General features: G+C 48.8%; 1 protein-coding gene and 1 non-coding gene across 2 annotated transcripts in view; both read right to left on the reverse strand.

The window, feature by feature from the left end:
• SLIT3 (slit guidance ligand 3) overlaps positions 1-23,926 on the reverse strand; it is a 639,400-nt gene that overhangs the window by 90,708 nt on the left and 524,766 nt on the right. Inside the window, exons 13-18 of the mRNA XM_014345150.4 lie at positions 21,680-21,823; positions 20,226-20,389; positions 9,978-10,128; positions 8,313-8,387; positions 1,360-1,503; positions 449-592 (exon numbers count right to left, since the gene is read on the reverse strand). Of these exons, the coding sequence (XP_014200636.3) occupies positions 449-592; positions 1,360-1,503; positions 8,313-8,387; positions 9,978-10,128; positions 20,226-20,389; positions 21,680-21,823 (822 nt within the window). The remainder of the gene's footprint in view (positions 1-448; positions 593-1,359; positions 1,504-8,312; positions 8,388-9,977; positions 10,129-20,225; positions 20,390-21,679; positions 21,824-23,926) is intronic.
• MIR218-2 (microRNA mir-218-2) lies at positions 15,598-15,707 on the reverse strand. The gene has a single exon (NR_106582.1). It is a non-coding gene; the product is annotated as a microRNA mir-218-2 (primary transcript).

The following is a 23,926-nucleotide window of genomic DNA, read 5'->3' on the forward strand; positions in this document are numbered from 1 at the left end:
GCCTCAGTCTCCCAGGTAGCTGGGATTACGGATACTCGCCACCAGAACTGGCTAACTTTTGTATTTTTAGTAGAGAAGGGGTTTCACCATGTTGGTCAGGCTGGGTTCGAATTCCTCACCTCAGGTGATCCACCCACCTCAGCCTCCCAAAGTGCTAGGATTACAGGCGTGAGCCACCATGCCTGGCCTTCCAGCTTGGGTTTTCAAATCACTGTGGACATGCTTTCTGTGGCAATTCACTGTGCTGTGAGTTCCAGGAAGGAGGGGCCGGGTGTGTGCAGCCTCAACACCTAGACGATGCCTGCCTGGCACATACAGAAAGCCTAACGAGTTTTTAAGTGGACAGACAGATAGATAAGCCTGGCTAGAGGTAGCAGGGAGGTGGGAGGAGACAGCGCTGCAGAGTGGGACCCCAGAGTCCGTGGGCAGTGGACCCAGGAGAACTTACATGGTGGACAGGGAGACAAGCGTGGTGAAGGCCCCAGGGGTGATGGTGGTGATCCGATTGTCATAGAGGGACAGCAGTCTCACCGAACTCAGGCCGGCAAAGGTGTCATTACTCACACAGCTGATCAAGTTACTCCTCAGCATCCTACAGGGAGAGGGGTGGGGATGAGAGAGCACAGGCATGATCTTTTCTGTCCCAAATGGTGCCACGGTGGTGTGTGTGTGTGTATAGGTGAGACGCTTTTGCCAATTCTAAGCTCAGTCCAGCCATGTTGATCAGGTTTGTCCTGTGATAGCAGGGACTGGAGCCCCACTGGGGCTGTGTGTAAATGTGTATGTACATTATTGTTTGTGCATGCTTTCTTGGAAGCACATGTCATGCATATGTATGTATACACATGCATATTGTGTGGCTGCTAGGGTGTGCACACATATTTCTGGGAAGAGAAGAGAAGAATCAAGACGTGGTTGTAGACATCAGCTTGTATGTATGTGTGTGCTTGTGTGTCTGTGCCTGTTTGTATATATGTTTATGTGCATGTTGCACGTGTCTGCATATATCATTTTTATAAAGGTCCTTATGCTTATGTTTGTGGGTAAATGTCTGTTTGTGTGCCTCCTTCAGCAAGTTTCTGGTATAAATCTATATACGTGTATACACGAGAGTGGGGTGACTATGTTGGGTGTGTGTGTGGTGTGTGTGTGTGAGTGTGTATGCTGGAGGTGTTCAGCATGCTAAATTCTTTCCCATCCAAGGCTGCGGAATGTCTGATGACTCTGACTCCAGGAAGAGAGGGATTCAGCAGGCCAAGACAGTGCCTGGGTCCCACTTGCCTTCATAGTCTGTCTCTAATTCCCCTGCTCTCCCGTCTCCCTCTGGGTCTTGGCCCAGGCCCCACCCCAGGCACTCACAAGGTTTTGAGGCCACTGAGGCCACGGAACACACGCCCGTGCACGGTCTCCAGCTGGTTCCCTGTCAGCATCAGCTCCTGCACGCTGGCTGCTCCATCAAAAGCTCCCTCTCGCACCTCCTTGATCTTATTGTTACTCAGATTTCTAGAAGGAAGAAACAGAATAGGGGAGAATCAAAAGGAGCAGATGGTCTTGATACCGGGAGGGGATGACCTGCCCTGCAGCTGCTAGGGACTCTCTGGGGCCCCTGAGACTGAGGACTGGATGGTGGAAGGAGCTCAGTCTGGGGCTCCCTGAACTTTGGTCTTCAGCATCTGGCCCAGGGAGCAGGGACCCTGGCCCTATACAGGTGAAGCTACCTTTGTGAAACAGACTGTATGGTCAGTGGATGAATGGATCGAGAAAATGTGGTGTATATATACACAATGGAAGACTATTCGGCCATAAAAAGAATGAAAACCTGTCATTTGCAGCAACATGAATGGCACTGGAGGTCACTGTGTTAAGTGAAATGAGCCAGGCACAGCAAGGCAAATATCATATGCTCCTACTCATATGTGGGAGCTAAAAAAGTTGATCTCATGGAGGTAGACAGTAGAAGGATGGTTACCAGAGGCTGGGAAGGTTTGAGGGAGATGAAGAGAGGTTGGTTAATGGGGGAGCTAAAAGGAATAAGTTCTAGTGTTAGATAGGGTGACAGTCACAGTAGGGTGACTATAGTTAACAACAATATGTATTTCAAAATAGCTAGAAGAAAAGATTTGAAATACTTCCAACACAAAGAAATGATAGATGTTAGAAGTGACGGATATCCTAAATATCCTGTTTGATCACTGTACATTGCATGCATGTATCAAAATATCACGTGTCCCATAAATATGTATAATTGTTATGTATCAATTTTAAAAAATAGGCTGGATGGGATTTGAAGTTTTTTTCTGTGTAATTGTCTTTTCAATGCTCTGGGGGACTGACAGAGTTAAAATAGTGACTCTCAAACTTATTTTCTGTCTTCATTAGAGATTCTCACTAAGCACTGATTTTCAAGAGGAAGGCAGGAGAAAAATATAAAGCATGCTCCCCACTCCTTAGGACTAGGGCATTTGTGGAACTTCTAAGCTTTCTCACCAGTTAAGGATCCCTGATACAAATGAATTGGTGCTTTCCAGTTACTACTTGTTGACCACTTCTTATGTGCTAGGCACCTCATGAGGGATCTGACCAACACAACCACATCAAACCCTCAAAACGATGGCTGTCGGACTCATTTATTATTATCGTCCCATTTTATGGATGATGGGACTGAGGTTCAGAGAGATTAACTAACTTGCTTGCAGTCACCCAGCTGACAGAACTGGGATTTGAAGCCAGGTTTTCTGGCATATCAAATGTACTCCATTGAACCTCTTCTTTCATAAGTGAGTATTCCTTTGGCTATGTGGATATTACTTCTTTGCAAAATTCAAGATTTTGGATATTGTATTTGCTTAAAGTGAGCTTGGTCCTATCAAGCCCTCAGTGCCGCCATTTCTTTCTTTCTTTCTTTTTTTTGAGACAGAATTTCTCTCCTTGTTGCCCAGGCTGGAGAGCAATGGCGCAATCTTGGCTCACTGCAAACTCTGCCCCTGGGGTTCAAGTGATTCTCCTGCCTCAGCCTCCCGAGTAGCTGGGATTACAGGTGCCTGCCACCATGCCCTGCTAATTTTTTGTATTTTTAGTAGAGATAGGGTTTCACCATGTTGGCCAGGCTGGTCTCCAACTCAGACCTCAGGTGATCCACCCACCTTGGCCTCCCAAAGTGCCGGGATTACAGGCATGAGCCACCATGCCTGGCTGGTGCTGCCATTTCTGAGTCTGCCCCTGAGGTCTGAAAGCAGCCCTTCCCTCCGAGGCTGCATGCTGACATCCTGCACAGACCTCAAGAGAGATCAGAACAGCAAGCAGATGCTGCAGAGCCATTAGCACTGCGAGTTCGCAGTTCTCCCTGGCAGGGTTGCTGGGGGGCTTGTGTGGACCATCAAAATGCCCGGCCCTGGAAAGCATCCCTGGCCAGATGGATGAACTGAAGGTGATGACAGTGTTTATACTAGCTCAGGGGAGAGTCCAGCCTCCCAAGCAGACAGCCTATTCAGAGCCTTGCATGGGGAACCATCTTCTGCAAACAAGGAAATCGCAGGTGGAGGTGGAGCCCGTGAACTCACAGAGCACACGAAAGCTGGTAGAATTGGCGGGCTCGCAGAGATAGACCAGGACCATTTTACTGCTGAAGATACTGAGCCCCAGAGCAGGAGGGCACTGCTCCAGGTCACAGAGCATTGGAAGGGGATCTAGGACCATACCAAGTCCCTGGTCTGAGCTCTGGGCTGACCCACAACAATGCCAGGGGGCGAGAACTCCCTTAGGGACTGACTTGGAGCAAGTGACAGAATTGGGGACTCAATGCAGGCTGACTGCCCTCTTCCCAAGGAGGGACGAGGCCCCCAGGGTGAGGCCATGCCTGCGCTTGTGGGCAGGTGTGGAGGAAACAGCCGGTGCCTTGGTTCCCTCCCTGCTCCTTGGCATGACCTCGTTCTCCTTCTCTCCTTCCCATCCTGCCAGGAAAACAGGAGTAAGCATTCCCAGCATCCCTCGCCCAAGGTCTGAGACAGTCAGCAGACTCGCAGACTGGATTTCCATTCCCTGCCTGGTTCTCCTTAAACTTGGCCGGTTTTCTTATAAATCCTGGTAGTCCTGGTCTGGGATAACCCAGGAATGAAGGTAATGCCCTGAGGAGACTGCCAATTACCCCCAAATTAGACTCAGGAGGAGAGATAAAGGCTCTCCAGCAGCTGTAAGTCACCCGAATGCCAGAAGAGAAGGCTTTTGCTCCAGAGTTGAGCTTCTTTGTTGGAGAGGGTGGGGGTTAAAATACAAGTGATGGGCAATGCAGATGAGTTAAAGCCGCTATGAAGTGGGAGGGTTCCCATTTCCTGACATCTGTTTCTTTAAATGAGCAAAATTAACATCACATTACTGTAAGGTTTGTGAATTGGATTTCCTCAGGCTGGGAGAATGGAAAACAGAAGGAGAGTAAAAAAGAGGGGGATAGAATTTTCCAGAAGAGCTGGCTGCTGCCGTCTCTCCATCCATCAAAGCACTGCTTGCAACTACAGGCAGCAGTAGCTGAAGGACAGAAAGTGCAGCTTGGGGCAAACACTCCAGAAACAAAACAAGTGCATGGAGGTTTTGTAAGAGCCGATCACATTCTCAGAGCAGTATCTTGCCCCAGATCCCAGGAAACCACAAAATGTAAAACCAGGGCCACCCAGGGGGCTTCTCTCCATCTTTGGGTTAGTTCAGAGCCCCTGAGGGTTTCTTGGTGAGGGTTAAGTGCATTAATATCTGTACTGTCTAGCACAGGGTAAAGTGTTTAATTTGTGCTCACTGCTAGCTATTATTATTTTTATGGCCTTGCACGGAGCCAAGTTCCACATTTGTGCTACTCCCAGGCTCCTGAAAGTGTCTGGGTGTGCAACCCCTATTTTTGTTGTTGTTATTGTTTTTGTTTTTTGAGATGGAGTCTCACTCTGTCCCCCAAGCTAGAGTGCAGTGGTGGGATCTCGGCTCACTGGAAGCTCCGCCTCCCAGGTTCATGCCATTCTCCTGCTTCAGCCTCCCGAGTAGCTGGGACTACAGGCACCTGTCATTGCGCCCGGCTAATTTTTTTTGTATTTTTAGTAGAGACGGGGTTTCACCGTGTTAGCCAGGATGGTCTCCATCTCTTGACCTCGTGATCCGCCTGGCTCAGCCTCCCAAAGTGCTGGGATTACAGGCATGAGCCACCGTGCCCAGCCCAACCCCTGTTTTAAATACATAACCAGCTACTCTGGGTCACTCAACTCAGATGCCCTCTCCTGTCTTTCCACAACCTGTCTCCCCAGTACCACAGCCATGTCTTTCATCTTTATTTCCTCATATTTCTGATCCACATCATAACTTATAAGGAAGGTGGATTTATTTCTATTATGTAAATGATGAAACTAAGGCTCAGAAAGGCTAAAGACATTCCTAGTGTCACATAGCTGGGAAGGGCAGAGCTGAACTCAGAACTCACATAGGCTTGTCTGCCCATTCTCCTTCCACACCAGGAGTTGTGGCAGCTCTTGAGAAGTGGAAACATTTGGCAGCCCTCAGCTTTATTCCAACATGGCAAGCACTGGGATGAGCTGAATGACATCTGTCCTTTTTGATGAGATCTAGGCCCATATTTTTCCAGAGACCTCACCACTCCCTTTTGTTGCTTGGTTGCTGATGCTGGGAGTTGGTTGACACTTATCATGTGTTTGTGCTGTTGTTTTCTGGGGCATACGGAAATATTCTCTATACTCATGTTCCTATCAAAACTGGGAGGATGAAAGATTCAAAGTGCTTGAGTTTCACCTCAAATGGGAGAGTACATATTTCTTCGCAGAAGCAAAGACTAGCAGATCCTGTTCAGAAGACAAATATGCGCTTGGCAAGCTTGATTCATCTTAATATCTGCCTCACGCCCACAGGCCTGTAAGTTTCTGTCTTCAGGTTAAAAACAAAGTACATTTCTCTGGTTTGAAATAAAACGAATAATTCCTGGTAGGTGATGGGTGATGTTTGTGTTGGGACCCTGAAGCTAGTGGGGCACTGAACCCCAGTGACAGCCTCACCCAAGTGTGCCCTTCTCTCAGCTGGCCCCCCAATGTGCCCTCCACTGCACCCAGTTACACAGCATTCGCTGGAGCCATGACCAAGGTGGTGGCTGCAGGCAGGGACGGAGGGAGGAAAGCGATCTGAGTAGCACCAGTGAGATCCAGATGCTGCCCAGGGCCTAGAAGGCCTCTGTCATATTTGTCTACAGGGAACTGATGGGTGGGAGCATGGGTAACGAGAAAAAAACGAGGTGGTATAGTCCACTCTCATTATAAGTAAGCATCCCTAACCAGAATGTCCGAAACTTTCTGAGTGCTGATATGATGCCACAAGTAGAAAATTCCACACCTGACACCTTTGCTTTCTGAAGGTTCAATGTACTTGAACTTTGTTTTACGCATAAAATTATTAAAAATATCACATAGCTACCTTCAGGCTGTGTATATGGTGTACATGAAACACAAGTGAATTTCGTGTTTAGACTTGCATCCCAGCCTCATGACATCTGATTGTGTACACGCAAACATTCCAAAATCCAAAAAAATCTGGAATCTGAAACACTCCTGATCCCATGCATTTCAGATATGGGATACTCAACCAGTACTCACAGTAGTTACGTTGTACACAGTTGCTGGGAACACCGCATTAGTGAATACCAAAGCATTGCTCTTAGGGAAATACAAGATTAGGGTCCTGCGAGCCTCTGGTCTCCACATTTTTATCAACCTATCGACGTATAACCTTGTTATATGTATGCTTCTGTTTAAAGATAGCTTATGTAATACATATGGCTGATCCATAATGTTGAACTCATGGCCAGCAGCACTATAACTCAAGCCTGTAATAAAACTGCTCTCACGCACATATGTCCTCTGTAAGACACATCACAGCCTTTGCACACTTAGGATGGCTAGACAGCCCTTCAGCAGTATGTCTGGGGGGCCATTTTAAACAGCAAAATCACCAACAAAAACCACAAACATGCAAAACCCACAGCACTGAATATAACGCAAAAGGACACTGGTTTACAGCATGAGAGGTGACAGAAGGAGGCAGAGCGTGGCCTCGCTCGACCCCAGCTGAGAACGTGGGTGTGGGTGACTCTGTTTTTGTTTTGGTTTTTGTTTTGTTGTTCTGTGCACACCCGAGAATGACTGTGAAGGCACGGAGAGTCTTGACTTTGGACTTACACAAATGTTAGTGAGTCGGCGAATTCTCAAATATGGAATCCATGAATCATGAGGATGGACTTTACTTCCCTGGTCTTTGAGGCACACCTGAATTCTGGGGCCAGGAGACATGAAGTATGGGGTGGGGTAAGGGAGAGGGGCCAAAGAGTGCCCCCCTGGGGATGAGATGGTAAAGAGCCTCCTCTTCTGTGCTGGTACCTCTGCTGGGGGACCCGGCAGGGAAGATGAGGAGAAGCAAGCCAGCCTCACACTAGCATGACTGCAGGTGGACCCAAGTCTGAATGCCAGCTCTGGGACCCATTAGCTGTGTGGTCTTAGAGAAGTCACAGAAACTTTTTGAGCCCTGGCTTCCTCACCTGCACAAAGGGGACTGTGAAGCCAGCACTGGATGGGTGGGTGAAGACTCAGTGAGACAATGGGTGTGAGGCAGGGAGCATGGTCCTTAGCTCAGGACAAGGACTCTACTGGTGCACCAACATGATTCTCATTACCTTTATGACTAGGCCTGAGCTCCTGTGCAGGGAGAGGGTTAGGATGATCTGCATCTCTGGCAGTGGAGAAGCCAATATAGGCAAGTGGGCCCTTGCCTAGGCCAAGGCATGGTCAGACCCACGGACTCCTGGAGGAAACCCACTGTGGGAAGCTGCTGGCATGTTCACTCTGATGTGTATCACTGATGCAGGGGTCTTTTGATTCCATTTGAAAACAGACATTTAACTGTCACCACACAAAAATTGCCAAATAGCATATACCTTAGATACCCGTGCCCCATTGCTAGTCCTTACCTGAGTCCCACCCACCAGCCCTGGGGTAGGTGTTGGATGGTGTGTAGGGGTGGGGTGAGCAGAGGGTCCAGGGCGGGGTCAGGGATGGTGTGGAATGCTTGCTCTGTATAACACTCAACTAAAACCGTGAAGCATCACTTTGGTCTGTGTCTACATGTCTTGCTTCCTAACAGAGGCCACAGTGGGGCTGAGGAGAAGGCTGGGAGGGACTGGAGCAGAGGCTGGGGGAGAGGCCAGTCCCCTGGTTCCTCTAGTCTAGAACACAGGCTCTGGCTAGAGAACAGAGGCTGCTGCCAAGTTCCTGAAGTTGACTTACATTTTCCGCAGGTTGGGCAACTTCTTGAAGATGCCAGTGGCCTCCAGAACAGATACCTCATTGTCATTCAGTCGCCTGTGTAGGAAGCAAGATGAGTGGTAGGTTAGCTGTGGACGAGGCCCCTCCTTCCACCCCCCATGGCTTTGGTGCCTGAGCCTCACACTCGGTGAAGGTCCACAGAACCATCGGAAGCTTTGACATCAGTCCCATCAACAGAGGGGCCCAGCAGTTTGGGGAGGCATATGCAGTGCTGCTTCCTCCTTCTCCTGGAGGAAGCCTCCTTCGGCTGGGGTTTAGGTGACTTTCTGAGTACTCCACGTGGGCATGCGTTGTTTTCAGCACCCATCAATTACCAAGGATCTGTTTTCATTTTGTGGACATACCAATGACAACTTAAAACCCCCAGGAAGTTTTCTCCAGGGTCTCCCAACCCTCCAAGCCCTTCAGCTCCTTCCTAAGCACGTCCCTCTACCAGGAGCAGCTCAGGAACTTCACAGGTATTCAGGGAGAGCAGCAGGGCAGGGAAAGGGGCCTGCTGTTTCCTCTGATGACTTGTGAAGTTAGAGAGGACAACAATAATAATAATAATGAAGACCACTACCACTCATCCAGGGCTTACTCTGTGCCAGGATTCAAGATGAGTTCCATGCTTGCATTATCTTTCTTAGTCTCCCCAACCACTGTAGGAGGTAGGCATTAATTATCTCCCCCATTTGACAGCTAAGAAACTGAGTCTCAGATCCAAGGAGCAAATGGCCTAATCTTAGGAAGCCTGCCAGAGTCAGGTGTCAGCCCCATGTCTGTCGGTCCCCACATGCTGTGCCTTTGTCCTCCATGAGGCTATAACTTTTCAAAAATTTTTTAATTAAAAAAAATTTTTTTTTCCAGAGACCAGGTCTCACTCTGTGGCCCAGGCTGGAGTGCAGTGGTATGATCATAGCTCACTGCAGCCTTGAATTCCTAGACTCATGTGATTCTCCTGCCTTAGCCTCTCCGGTAGCTGAGACCACAGGTGCATGCCACTATCATGCCCAGCTAATAAAAAAAAAATGTTTTTTTTTTTTGTAGAGACTGGGGTAAGGGAGTGGGGTCTCACTATGTTGCCCAGGATAGTATTGAACTCCTGGCCTCAAGTGATCCTCTCCCCCTGGCCTCCCAAAGTGCTGGGATTACAGGCATGACCCACCCACCATGGCCCAGCTATAATTTTTTAGCTTTTTTTTTTTTGATAAACCAACACATCCCTTTATTAAAATGGCTAATTGGAGGCTCAGATATATTTAATCATTCTAGTTGTTTTCTCACTTCACTACCGTTCTTTATTTAGCACCCAACTTTCTGGTTTTACTGTAAGCTCCGTAAGGGTTGGCAGGGACTACCTGCTCTGCTCTGTTGTAGAAACTGGTGGGCCTAGCATGATGCCGGCTCACAGTGGGTGTTCAGAAAATATGTGTAGAATGAAGGAATGGACTGTCTTTATTTGCAAGCAAGCTGTCCACAGGAGATGCCTGGGTATCTACCTTCAGACCAGTATGTGAAAGACAGCCAACAAACACCACATGACTGAGCCAGGAAGGGGTCACCGCCAGGAGACCCTGCCCATGCTGGCTCCAGGTGACCGGTGTGTGGGGAGGAGTAGGGAGTTCACGCCGAGGTTGGACTTACAGGTCGGTGACATATTCAGGAAGGTGGCTTGGGATGCGGGCCAGCTTCTGGTTGGAGCAGTCCACAATCGTGCCCTCACAGCGACACTTCTCGGGGCACACGAGGTCCATGAAGCACTCGCTGCTGAACCTGCTGCGGTAATCCTCGGAGCCTGGGAGGGGCCAAAGAGGGGACGTCAGCGTCACCCGAGTTCCACGCACAGCCCCAGGTTGTGGGTAGTGGGGGTGGGAGACAGAGATGGGGGAATGAGTTGGGGGCTGTTAGGGGTCAAGTAACAGACATGGCATCGCCTTTGCTATATGGCCACCTTGGTGGTGCCTTCCCTGTCCCCAGCCTTACTGCCTCCTTCCCATGGATCTTTGTTATTCATCACCATCCTCAGGGAGACCAGACTCAAGATCTGTGGGCTCTTATGCTTTTGGGGGTCACAGATGTTTTTGAGAAGCTGATGAAAGTTATGAATGTTCTCCTCGGGGAAGTGCTCCTTGGTGCAGGTGTACAGTCTACGATTTTAGGGGGGCTACCTGCTTCACAACTCCTATCATTCATGGACCCTCTAAATGTTCATGAAAATCCAAATGACAAGATTTTGATGATGCTTTGACAGGGGCTATGCCAGGGGTAGGGATAAATTATGGGAAGGGGTTGCAAACTTAGGGGCCTTTATTACCCCAGCAGGTAATAAAATGAGTACAGGCCAAGTACATGGCAATAAATGACCATCGACGCCTGGCTGTAAGATTGGGAAGACAACAATGAGGGTTGGGAACCTGGGGAATTGGAGCCCCAGCCTTAATGCTTGGAAATTTGGCTCAGGGTTGCCTGATGTTGCTTTTTTTGATTTTTGTTTTTTAAAAAGAGAATCCATATAAACAATATTGGTAATAAATTCCAATTTAAAATGCCGTGAAGATGAGCAAAATGTATCTGAGGGTCAGATTTGGCCTCTGTTTTTCAGAGCACATTCTATTTAACTATAGTGAAAGGCACGTTCTGATGAGCTAAAAGTTGGAGCTGAGATTTGCTTTTTTGAAAAGCAAATCTCCCGAAGTTGCACAGTAATGGTAATGGGACCAACAATGTGATGTCTCTGAGAAATGCCTCGGCGAGTTGCCTCAATGATCACAAATGATCCCTGGGCACCGGGGCAAACCTCTGTGAGACCTTGAATCATGCTGGTTGGAACTGAAGGAGCTCTGGTTCTCCCATCAGACATAAGCTTATTGATGGGGCCGGGTTTTCTTCATCCTTTCACACTCAACATTTCACTAGCACAATGCGAGACACAAAACAAGAGATGGGTCCACATTTGTCCAATGCACGAGTGGGGTGTCATGAGCACCGGAGTGTCCTGTACATGAGTATTGGGAAGTGTTTCAGAGAATGTGAACATTATTTGTTTGCTCCACTAGGTGAGGCAACTTGGTGATCTTATTTGCATTTAGGAGCATTAGCTTTTCATGGGTTTTAGCAGAAGGGAGCACAGGCTCGTTCAGGCCTTGGCAACTTACTAGTCTCAGTCTCTCTCCATGTAAAATGGGAATCAAATAACTGCCCTTATCTTCCAGGGGCTGTTGTGCAGATGAAAGTAACATTAAGGAGGTGGAGAGCCTCAGGAGTGGTATGCATGCTTGTGACTCTAGCAACTGCTTTTTTTTCTACAACCTGGCAGAACATTTGGCAGCTCAGAGGCTGTGAAAATATGAATGTAGCTAGCAGTAACAGTGGCCATTTACTGAACATATACTGAGCCGGGCACTATTCTTTCCATTTCAAATGAATGATCTCATTTAATCCTTGCAACACTCTGAGGTTAGGATAACTCTATTTTATAGACGAGGAAACTGAGGCCCACAGGTCACTCAGTCTGTGCAGGCTGCTGTCTGGTTCCATGTGGTCAACATGTTTTGCTGCAGACTTGCTTCTCCCCAAAGGTTTTCCCAGGTCCCTGTAGGAATGATCATCTAGCCAGATTTGGTGCAGGTGGATTGAATGGGGTATTTTTCCATAGTGGGCTATGGTGGGGCAGGATGCAGATCTCTTCCACCCTCTTAGTTTTGCATGCCTTCTGTGATTTCCTTGTGGTAATTCCTGATCGAGAATGAACTTGGTGGGTCTCTAATTCTGATGTGACACTACCTACCTAAGACAGGGAGTCAGAAGCCTGGTCCTGTCCTCCTTTCCTTCTCTGCTCTCTCTCCATTCCCGCTCCTCCATCTCCCCTTCTACTGCTAGGCTTGTGTGAGCAAACTCCGTGCACGTATCCCCACAGTTATTCGAGTGGCTTCCTGGTTCATTGTATTATGCAAATCTCCTGCCCTTGGCTTGCCAGCTTCGTCCCTTTTGGTAACTCTGACCTGCACCATTTTCTTCCAGACCCATCAGCGTGCCGAGTCCTGGGCGAACTTCATTTTGCAAACCCTGTCAGATGACTACCTTCTCTTGTTCTCTGCACCAGTGGATCCACAGAGTGATGGCACGAAGGGGCATTGCACACACATACAGAGATTTTTCCTTCACAATGTGTCTATAATGGGATCCTTGCAAAGCGAAGGAACCCTGACTGCTGATCAAAGGCAGAAAGACAGGAGGAAGAACAGTTTGCTCTTCAAGGCGATGAGCCTGAAGGCGTGCACCGGCTGGGCTGTGGCTGGGGACAGCCGCCTATTAAATGCATTTTCATTTTAATCAAGGTGAGAGCAGCCTGTAGTTAGCAGGAATCGCTCTCAGTAGTATAGTTAGATTATAACTGGTGGACCTCTGCAATGGAGCCGCTGACCCATTTTAATGAAATGATTTTGCAATTAGATTCGATGGACTAATGTGTTCTTTCCAGCATTTTTCCCCCTGCTGTTTTTGTTATTGCCCTGGTTTGTAATAACAAGGGGGTCGGAATGTGATATTTTATACGAGTGGGAGCCAGAAATGTTAATAACGGCGTATGTACATAACCAAAAAAGTTCGTTCCCCAGTCAGAGCCAGCCCGAAATGCCATCTCCATCACTTCATATTTCATTACCGAAACTACTCAGGGTTTCTCAGAGCCATTTGTTATGCCTAATGCTCATAACTACCCCAAAGTATTTTTAACTTTTCCAGAGCTTTAAAAGTCAATTTCAATCTCAGTGCATATTTGTCACTGCCAGAAATACTTAGTAATAGAGGACCAACTGCAATAGGCTGTTGCTTCTTCTCTTTGGGGTGAGTTCAGACAGAAGAGATCCCAGAGGATTTGAAGAAGGGCCATAAAACTCAACCTCGGCTGAAACCAGCCTTGGAAGAGCTGATGTCATCTGGCATCTTGCCTGCTCCTGCCCCTGGAGCCCTCCTCCCCTTTCGCGGGCAGCTCAGAACAACGACACTTGGTACGTGATCACAGACAAGCTTTAATAGACGGGGCGGGGGGTGGGGTAGGAGGTGGAAATTACAGCAACACAATTTTATTATACATCCCTGTCCTACAGCCACTTCCCAGGAGGAACACTTGTCACATTTGGATGACCAGGGGTGTGGGACAGGTAGGGAGCCAAGCTCCCATGTTTGAATGGACTTGGCTGGGTTGGGATCAGAGGCCAGCACCAGGTCCAGGATGGCTGCTGCCATCAATGGTATGCATTTTGTATCATCCTTTGGGCAGCCAGTTTGCTGACTGGGAGTCATAAATTCATTGTTATCTGATCATCATGGACTTGCTAACTCATGTTTCCAGAGCTCTCCTCCCCTATTCCCAATATCCCTAAGATGAGTGGAATAAAAGAAAGGAGGAAAGAAGCAGAAAGAGGAATTGGGGTGAGCATAAGTCCTGTCAGGCCTCATCAGCTTGAAAAGACAGTGATGTGAATAAGCAAAGGGTCATAAGTGATGAATGACTAAGGAGAACACTGCCAGGCACACAGACATCCACTCATGGGCAAGGCTGGGGGACCAGCTGCCAGTGGCTGGAAGATGCCAACTGTTTTACTAGGAGTTTGGTCACCAGTTGGGCAGGGAGCTGTCCTAGTAAGCTATCCCCATTGGAGTCTATTGCGAGTGCAGCCATCTGCCTGAAAACAGAGGGAAATACCCACGGTCTGAGGCTGGCACTGCCTCATCACAGCCTGTGGCTGCGGGGCCAGTAAAGCACTGATGGAAGGGCACCATTATGGACCCACTCCCAGAGGCCTGGTCCCAGCCATGTTAGGGGCAGTGCCGAGGGCCTCAGAATGCCCCTCTCTGTAAGGTGGGAAAGGGAACTTCTCCAGGCTCAAGGATTTGCTCTGTGTTAAATGGGATCTTTGTATGTCCATGCTGGAGAGGAACAGCCATTTGAATAATGCTTTCTCTCTTACTCAAGTTCTTTCTACTAACAGATGAAAGTCTGAAAGGGAGAGTTTAAGCAAATTTCAAGTCCCTATCAAATCACAGTTTTTAAGTGTTCTAATTCAAGGCAATGGGGTTGTCCACAGCTGGGAAGGTGGGTATTACAGCAGTACAGTGCAGCCATTCTGGAATCAGATGACCCTGGGTAAGTTAGCTAACCTCTCTGAGCCTCAATATCCGCATCTGTAAAGTGGGACTTTAGATTTTGTGAACATTAAACAAGGTAATGATGTGAAAACAGTTCACCGCCTGGCCTATAGCAAGCACTCAATGTATGTTAAAAAATTACTAAGCAATGGTTGGGCTCCTGGTTCTGAGGGGTAACCTCAGATAGAGGAGGTAATAAGAGTCACACCTCATGATGGGGGCCCAGGGCTCAGCTTCTAGTTCTGAGCTAGGCTAAAGTTCCCACTTTAGCTCTCTCTTGCAGAATAGGACAAAGACTCCAGGACAGGAATGAACAACACAGTCTTCTGGTTACACTGCGTCTAGGATTTATCAAGAAACAAGCAAAATAAGAGGTACCAAGATCCCTCTCTTTATTATCAGAGATAGCAGGTTTCCACGTCCACACACACTCCCCTCCCCTGAAACAGAATTAGCACCAGGTGAGGAGCCCAGCACCTCCACGTTAACTGTGCTTTGCAGGTCAAGGAAACAGACTGCACTTTAGGTTTCCTGGGGTTCAGGGACAGCGTTTTCATAAAGTATGGGAATGAGGTTCAGAAGGAACCTCGGGTTAAACCCAAAGTCTCAGACTCACATGAGTTTCACCCATTCTCATGCTGACATTCATTTCAAATAAAGTGAATACCAATAAAGGTGGTGGTGGGAGGGGTCGGGGGGTCACAAGCAGTAGGAATTCCCCTTTGGGTTAGCTGTCACTTGGAAAAATGACCTTGGGTTGGGACTCTCCCATGAAACCATGGGGCGTATGCCTTGGGTATACTTGTTCCCTTCCAGTGGAAGAAGAGACACAGTAGTTTCTGAGCTTGAACCTAGTTATTACTCCTTGTCTGACATCCAGACTAGATTTGGGGGAGGGTGACTCCATTTTGGGAAAGAGATGTGGATACAGATCTCTTTCCCCAGGGTGCTTCTCCAGACCTATTTCCCTCTGTATCTGCATCCTTTGAGACTCCTACCCTCCTGCCCTTGGTGAGTTGAGACTGGGAGAGGTGGGTCTGGCAGGTTGTGGGCTGCGGTGCTCCAGAGCAGAGGAGAGGTGTCCAGCGGTGGTGGCGGCGGTGGCGGGCCATGCTGCAGGAGAGCACGGTGCTTTCCGCGGTGCTTGACAGAACCATGTTCCGTTTCCATCGTTCCACCACATGGTTAGATCAAGCACAAAGGAAAGCCCCGCAGCGACTGGTCAGAGTCAAGGTCAGGAAGCAGCGTCAGAGAGAGGACAGGAGCGCTCAGAGGAAGCAGCGTGGAGAAGCGGAAGCCGGAGCAGGCCCCCACTGAGCGTGATTAGTATCAGGAGTGGGGTTCCACTGGAACACTTCCGAAGATTGCAGCCCTGCTGCCCTTGTGCCCCACCCCAGGGGAGACACAGTAGGAAGGGAGAAGAACGAGAGGGAAATCACTGGATGCCCATACTCAGGGACTTCAGGACAGCATGGTTCCTTCCCAAGGAAAGAAAGAACACTCAGACATCTGTGATCCTATCACAGGCCTGAATTGAGCCTCTAAACTCCATTCAGTCACACCAGTTGGTCTGACAAGACATTAAACTTAGAAAAGCATCTTCTGCATGCTTTGCAACATAGGCCCAATCCCCCCAACAGCTGAGTGGTTCCATCACAGTCATTCCTCTAGCCCCCTAAGTCAAGAGACAATCCACAGTTCCCAGTGGTCTAGCAAACCTTCAATGCTGTTCTTTAGGAAAAAGCCCCCTTTGACATTCCACAATTCAGGAGTCTCCTTGATATCCTTTGAGGTCAGCAGGAACGCTCTGGCTGATAGACACTCATCCCAGATTATTTGAGGTTTAATAGAGGAGCAGTGTGGTGTCAAAAGAAAATACATCTCTCTAGCCAGAGAGAAAGACAGGAAAACAAATGGGGTCGTAGGGTTTGGACTGAGGAACCTGCAATCATATTTGTTGTTTGAGAACACTGACTTTCACAGAGATGGTGGCCAGTGCGCCTCATGATGAAGGGCCTCTTTCAGACTAAGAGAAGGAAGGAAAGGGAAGCCAAGTGATGAGTCTGAGGGGAAGACACTGAATTCTGGGGTCCTTCTTGATTTCTTGTTCTCTTCCTTAGCTGGAAATTATGGGAGTGAACAGGATGAACCAATAACCACTGTCAGGATGCCAAAGGCCCAGGTGAGGGTACCCAGTTTTTATATTCCTCTCTGTGATAGATCAGGGTCAGTTTCCATGAACCTGCTGACTTGGGACTTCCTCCCACTTGGCATTAGGCTGGAGATGTGCATCTTGAAGAAACTGGAGCTAAGGCTATGTGACTGAGACCCTCCCTGCCTGACCTCTGACATGAGAACCAGTATCAACATTCTTCCACTATGTGTTTTTGGGACTGGGCATAACCTCTAGATGGTCTCAGCATCTCAACGGTGCATAGGTTGTCTGCCATGTTGGATCAGTTAGGAAGAGCCAGCCCACAGCTCTGGGTCTGGCCTCTCCTCCTTCCTAAGGTCTCTCATCACACGCACTAGAGTCAGCCACTAGAATCTGGACTCCACTCTGCTTTGACACCTATGCAGGGCTCTGTGAACACTGTGATTCTGGGACTTCAAATGTGAGTTTGATTAGGACCCTGGTACCAGAGCAGGGGAAATCCATCCTGTTCGTGCAAACCGCCACCCTCACCAAGCCTTAAAATCTAATTTTCTTTCTCTTTGGTTTCTTTCTACAAAAAGAAATGGAGGGATTTGTAGGTAAATTATCAAGAGTCTTCACAGTATGTCCGAAGTCCTGGGTTTCAGATCTTGCCCTAAAAATAATACTCAATACCTTAGATAAGATTTTTCTGCTGTGTGGACCTCAATTTATCCATCTCTAGAATAAACTGGATGACCTCTAAGGTTTCTAAAAGTTCTGTAATTCCTTGAGAGCTATCTTGCTGTTCGCCATCTTTGGACACTTTGCGTCACCACCCTCTGTACTTTTCAGCAAGAGAGTTTCTTCTCACACAAAGCGGGGAGGCATGAAGGAAGACAGACAGCACCCTGCAACTGCCAAGTGCTCCCAGGGATGGGCTTGGGGTCCCAGGCAGCCAGACGGAGCCTTTTCAGGAGGACTTAATCTGATGGTCAGATTACCCCAGCTGGCAGCATCCAACCCTAAACTGATCTTGCTGCCCAAGGCGGCGGATGCAGCTGATAGAGAGAGGCAGACACAGGCAGCTGGGAAACCAGACGCCCTGCCTAAGGAGGGGCAGGATGTGTTACGGAGCAGCCCTCAAATTGCCTCCTAATTACATCAGCTGTCTTTTCAATGGGGGTGCTTTTAGGAAAAAGTAAAATGCAGAGTTATTATCTGTCACATCCAGTCTGTGTCACCTGCCCCCCTTCTTTCTTCTGGAGCTTCCTGGAAACACAGAGCTTTAGATCTATGGTTTTTCTTTCCCTCCAAGGCCAAGGCAGGTCTGGAACCCCATGTTTCTCAAAGCCAAGGCCTTTGGAGCTCAGCAGTCATGCTTTCTTTGCAATGACATAAAATAAAAGCAAATAGAGTGCTACGTGTCAGTCTCATGCTAGCTCCAAACATCTCTACTTTTTAGGAATAATCTTTCGCTTAGCATTGACGTTTTTTTAAAAAAGGTATCTTAGAGTCAATCCAAGAACCTGGCTCCTTCTCCCTGTTTCTTTTTTAAAATGTTCAGCCTCCCCTCCCCCACTTAGGAAAAGCAGCCAGGATCCTGCAGATCTACAGGTAGGACGATAGTGGCAGAGCTAGAGTTAGAACTAAGCTCTACTGCTTCCTAGGTCCACTTTCTATTTTCCTTTTCTCCTACTTAGTTCTTTCTATAGCCCCACCCCCACCTTGCCACCCCCAACCACAGTCATGCCCAGAAAATTGCCAAGACTGTGTTCCTGGGGAGATACCAGTCCTTGGACCCTGCACTCTTTCCCTGCTGTGCCACGCAGGGCCGCCACATCCATTTGGGGTCCAAAGTACTAACAGGATACTTATGAGACCAAAGGGTCAAGGTTGGCAGATAATACCCTGCCCTCCTCTGGCTCTCACTGTCCTTCTTTTTGGGTACCACTGTTTGGCAGAGCTAATTAACTCAGCCCTGGCCAGACGGGGGTAGGAATAGAGGCCAAGGTTGGCGTGAGTCATGAGGAAAGGTGCTGGGGATAGGACGATTGTGCTTTGGGTGAGATTTTCTTTCCAGAGATGTTGCCAGGCCCAGGAAGGAACCTGAGGACAGTGTTCAGGGAGTGGGTAGGGGTGGGAGCATGAGACCAGGGAAGGAGGTCATCCAAGCAGCTGATTGTCATCCCCAAACATTCCTTCTCTCCCAGATGCTGTGTGGTGTGAGGACCAAAATGAACCTGAGGTTTAGTCCTGCCTCCGCTGTTTGCTGGCTTGTGAACTTGGAGTGCCCCTTCACCTCTAAGTGCTCAGTTCCCTCTCCTATAGAGCAAAGGGCTCTCCTACTGACTTCCCAGGACCACTGAAAGAAGCAAATCAGACTAGAAGCCTCCAGTACCACGCTCATTGCAGGTGAAAGATGGCTGTTGTAATTGACATCATTATTCTAGGGAAGGGAAGTTGGTACCAACTTTTCACAGTGCCACAAAGTCTCTGTATTATCTCCAAGCCCTCCCAAGGTATTAGTTTCTGTTAAAAAAATTTAAAGAGCTAAAGCTTATCATTCTGGAGACATGGACTAAAGAATTTGACTTAAAGGACAAGAAGATGTTGTAAGAAGCACAAGTCTGCCTGGGAGTAACCTCTCCCCATGCTGGCATTCTCCCCGGGAAGACTCGCCTGCATCAGAAGCTCCTGGGCAAGGGGAGAAGCACCGCTCTTGCTGCTGCACACACCGTGAGGGTTGGCTGCAACCCACCTGGGCACTTCATGCTATCAATCTTTCACCATTGGGGGCACAATGCAGTTTGGTGATTTTTTTTCCAGTAGAAAAGAACACAAATGATAGTAATTTTTAACTGCCTGTTCATGTAGCTGTCGGGTCAAGGAGAGCTACTTCTCTTTCCAAGATAGGCTGAGAATTCCCCTGCTGTTTTCCCCCATGTCCTTCCTGGGTGCAGTGAGAAGGAAGGTTTCTAGAGAGATCCTGGGCACAGAAGAACGAGGCTTTGTTTCTTCCCAAGCACGACTCCTTACTGTTCTCTCCGTACTCAGAACACAGTAATCAGGGATGGAGGAGCTAGCTAGTGAAAGTGTTTTTCGTCAACATGCGAAACCTATAATATACTGTGGTCAAAGGGCTGTACCATGGTCTGTCTCCGAAGGGAGTGGGAGGTCCCCAAGATTACACACCGTCTGTAGCCTCGCCTGAGCTATATTTATTTCTCTACTTGCCCTTTGGGGAGCACACTTTGGAAACGAAAAATATAAATCTTAGCCTGTAACAGGCACATGTGCAAAGGCCGCTCCAGCCCCACCTTCTACTTAGCTCTTGGAGACACACTGCTGCCTGGGTTCTGTCTCCCCTGCAACCGTCTCCTCCTCCCCATGCTTTTATTGTGTGTGTATGTGTGTGTGTGTTTTATTTTAAATCCATAAGGTAATTGGTTTTCTGCAGGGCTAACTGAATTTCCCCAATTTAATTTGCAAAGATGCTCCCCAGGAGCCATTACAGTGCTCGCTGTCCTCCAGATTGGATTATTGGCCTCTCTGGGGCTGCTGCATTCTGAGTCAGAAAGCGGGGCCCAGCCCCGTAACCTGATTACCTGAGCAGCGGAACTTCTTGCTCTTGATCTGGCTGATGCGCTTGTTGGCGAGTCGGCGCGGGCTGCTGCAGCGGGCCCCGCTTGTCTCAATGGGGTTGTCCTGGAGGTAGTCGGCCAGCCACTTCAAGTGGCAGTCGCACACAAATGGGTTTTGGGCTAAGTGGCTGCGAGAGGGATGGGGCCGTTAATCAGGAGTGACCCACGGCGTCTTGCTCCACCACCACCACCCTGCCTCGCGCTGGGCCCTGGCAATCCACTGCAAGGACTGGCCTCCCGCCTCATCGCCCCAGGAAGCCTTAGGGGGTGCTACTTTCAGACAGGGCTCAAAGAGGGGGTCTGAGGCCTGCTGTCTGCAAAAGACAGTCACAGATGCAGCTAGCATCTGGTCTGGGGAATCGGTCTCCCAGCTCTTCCCACTTGGGGCAGGACCCACCACCGATTGCTTCTACTCTCACCCACGCCCATTCTGACAGGCAAACCTAGTCGTGGTTTGCACTTGGGGTAGAATGCATTTTATTTCTCTAAGCTCAGTGACACTAGGCACATAAAGCAGCTGGCACGGCGCCTGGCATATGGTGGGTGTTCCATACATAGTAGCGGGTATTGTTGTAATTATCCTTATCATCATAAGAGCACCATGGGTCTTGCTTCCCCTGCCTCAGTAAGAAAAGCTGTGAAGCACCGAACACAGTGTTTGGCACGTGGTCGGCGTCAATATATAGCAGCTGCTCCTACTGTGTCTTGGTTCCTGTCTCTGGCTACAGAGGCAACAAGCACCAGATGACTTACAGGGTCTCCAGAAGCCCCCAGGCTAATTGCAGACCTGGGCATGGGGCTGAGGTCTATGCCTGAGACTGGAGCCATCAAAAAATGGGCTGAAATCTGTACTTGGAGGTCATCTATTTAACTGAAATATTTATGAATACCTGTAGTGCATGGAAGTGAGGATATACTTCCCACAGAGGAAGAGTGCCCACCTCAGAGGCTTGGTTTTGCAGGGTGGAGGGGGTTAAGCGGGGGCAGGAGTGGGCTGTCTGCAGAAATGGAGTCTGCTCAGAATACACTGACCACAGGGGTTATGAGGATAGCTCAGGACCTCCTCCGCCTGGATTCAAAACCTGCTCCTTACTAGCTGTGTGACCTTGAGGAAGTTACCTAACCATTCTATGCCTTGGTTTCCTTACGTAGAAACAAGGGATAGTAACAGCACCAAGTAGGGTCATTGTGAGGCTTAAGGGTTTTAAGACAGGGTAAGTACTCCATGTGGTGTCAAGCACAGTGTAAGTGCTTGGTACTGATAAGCTATTCCGATTTTTATTATTCTAGCTTCCCTGCAGGCTCTAGAACTCCTCCTGGATGTGCTTGTGCTGCCCTCATTTGGGTGTTTTCCATGATGGGCATTTGGGGTCTCCTGCTGCTGGGGCACCCACTGGCACCCGAGGCAGTGTACTCACAGTGTCTGGATGGACTGCAGAGGGGCGAAGAGCCCCTTGCTGATGGTCTGCAGCTTGTTGTCATACAGGGAGAGCAAGTTGAGGTTCTGCAGGTCCTGAAACGTGTTCACCCGCAGGCAGTTGATCTTGTTGGCATTGAGGAGGCTGCAAGCAGAAGAGAGCCTGGTTGATTCACTAATCCTGGTAATTACCTGTGGGGCAAGGGTTGCACCTGCAGGGGATGGGCTGCAAAGCTCCCATCACTCATCCTTGCAGCCTTGAGCTCCTGCTGCACAACAGAAAAAGAGAGAGACCTGCCTTCCTGTATCTACCGAAACCCCAAACACTTCTGGGCACCTGCACACACTGTCACTACAGACACTATGCCACACACTGCTCTCACTTGGCACCTTCTCCTGCACCCATGACCTTGAAGGAAGACCTGAAAAGGCACCCTAAGTGCTTCACTTTCTGTTTTAGGATTCAGAGCTTCCAGGAATTGGAAAGGAAAAAAAATCATTTGGCATAATTGTTTTAGAGCTTTAGTTGACTGACTACGGGCAATTTGATTCAGAAAATTCCTTACAGTTCTTTTGGATCACTGATCCTATTGGAAATCTGATGAAAGTTATATGTCATCCTCCTGGAAAAACTGCATCTATGTGTAGGCAGGCACATGTGCATACATATGGATTCTCTGTCATACACACGTGTGCACACCCACAGAGAGCCCAGAGCCCCATGTGGTTTGACCTTGGCCCTTTCGCCAACCTCACCCTAACCCCACTCACCCCAAACTCACTACCCTTGAGTCCCACCACTGCATTTTTTTTTTATTTTTTGAGATGGAGTACTGCTCTTGTCGCCCAGGCTGGAGTTCAATGGCGTGATCTCGGCTCACTGCAACCTCTGCCTCTTGGGTTCAAGCAATTCTCCTGGCTCAGGCTCCTGAGGAGCTGGGATTACAGGTGTGCACCACCATGCCCAGCTAATTTTTGTATTTTTAGTAGAGACGGGGTTTCACCATGTTGGCCAGGCTGGTCTCGAACTCCTGACCCCAGGTGACCTGGCTGCCTTGACCTCCCAAAGTGCTGGGATTACAGGTGTGAGCCACCACGCCTGGCCCACCACTGCATTTTCATTCCTCAGACACACCAGATTTTTCCCTAGGACCTTTGAACACCCTCTTTACCTTCTTTCAGCAGGGCTGCCTTCTTTTCCTGCTTTCCACTGTAGCTCAAATGTCCGCTCCTCAGAGAGGCCGGCCCTGACCCCCTCATCTACAATGGGACCCTCACTCCATTATCGTCTCTCACACCCCCCTGTTTATTTCCCTCCTGGCACTCATCGCAATTTGTGATTATAGGATATTTATCATTGGCCTTCCACACAGGATTAGGAGCTCTATAATGGCACCAATGACAGCTATTTTATTCCTCCCTTTCTTCTCAGTGCTTATTCTTTATTAAGATGTATAATAACTCCATATGCAGCTTCAAGGGTCTCACTTCTCTAAGGCGGCACCCATCCCTCACCCCTTCCACGGTCAGCCTTCCTATCCATGAGGAAGCTGTTTTTAGCTCTTCAGACTCCCTAAAAAATCATCATAGGAAGCTACCCTTTGGGTGGAAGTCTGGGAAAGCAGAGGATGCCATGAGGGTGACAGGCAGTTTTCCAGAGCAGGGCTGGCAAGTCAAGCACATTGAGATCCTAAGAATTACCTTTACTGATCCTAGACTGACTAGACATGCCTTGTACTCAATGTAAAATCATTTCTTATCCCCTCTCGAATGAAACTGGGGGAAGGGGAAAATAAACTAACCAGCAGAAATGTTGCATTTCAAGAATTTTACTTTCGAGGCTGGTTCAGCCCCTCCCTGGTGGGGAATGACACATGAGATGGATGCCGGGCTGGCCTGCCTCAGGAGTCTCTCCATACCAGGATCCAGGGGGTCTGCAGTTGGCAACGGTGGGGCTGCCCATGGTGCTAAATCATCCATGCCACCTCTCCCTTAGCTGCAGGTCCCATACTCCCCACGGTCCTGGTGCACCCCGCGTGCAAGCAAGCAGCTGTGGCAGTGACAAGTGGAAGAAGAACGGCCTGTTTAATCTGTCTGATAATGGGCAAGGTCCCAAGGGTTCACACAGATGTCCTCCTGCCTGGCAGTGGAAAAAAAATGCTCATACTGCTAGAATACTGTGTTTTCCAAAGTGCTTTCCCAATGTCCCACTATTCTCACAGGAACCTGGGCAGATGGACAGAACCTG

This window comes from Pan paniscus, chromosome 4 (genome assembly GCF_029289425.2).
Source record: "Pan paniscus chromosome 4, NHGRI_mPanPan1-v2.0_pri, whole genome shotgun sequence".
In the NCBI taxonomy this organism is placed as follows: domain Eukaryota; kingdom Metazoa; phylum Chordata; class Mammalia; order Primates; family Hominidae; genus Pan; species Pan paniscus.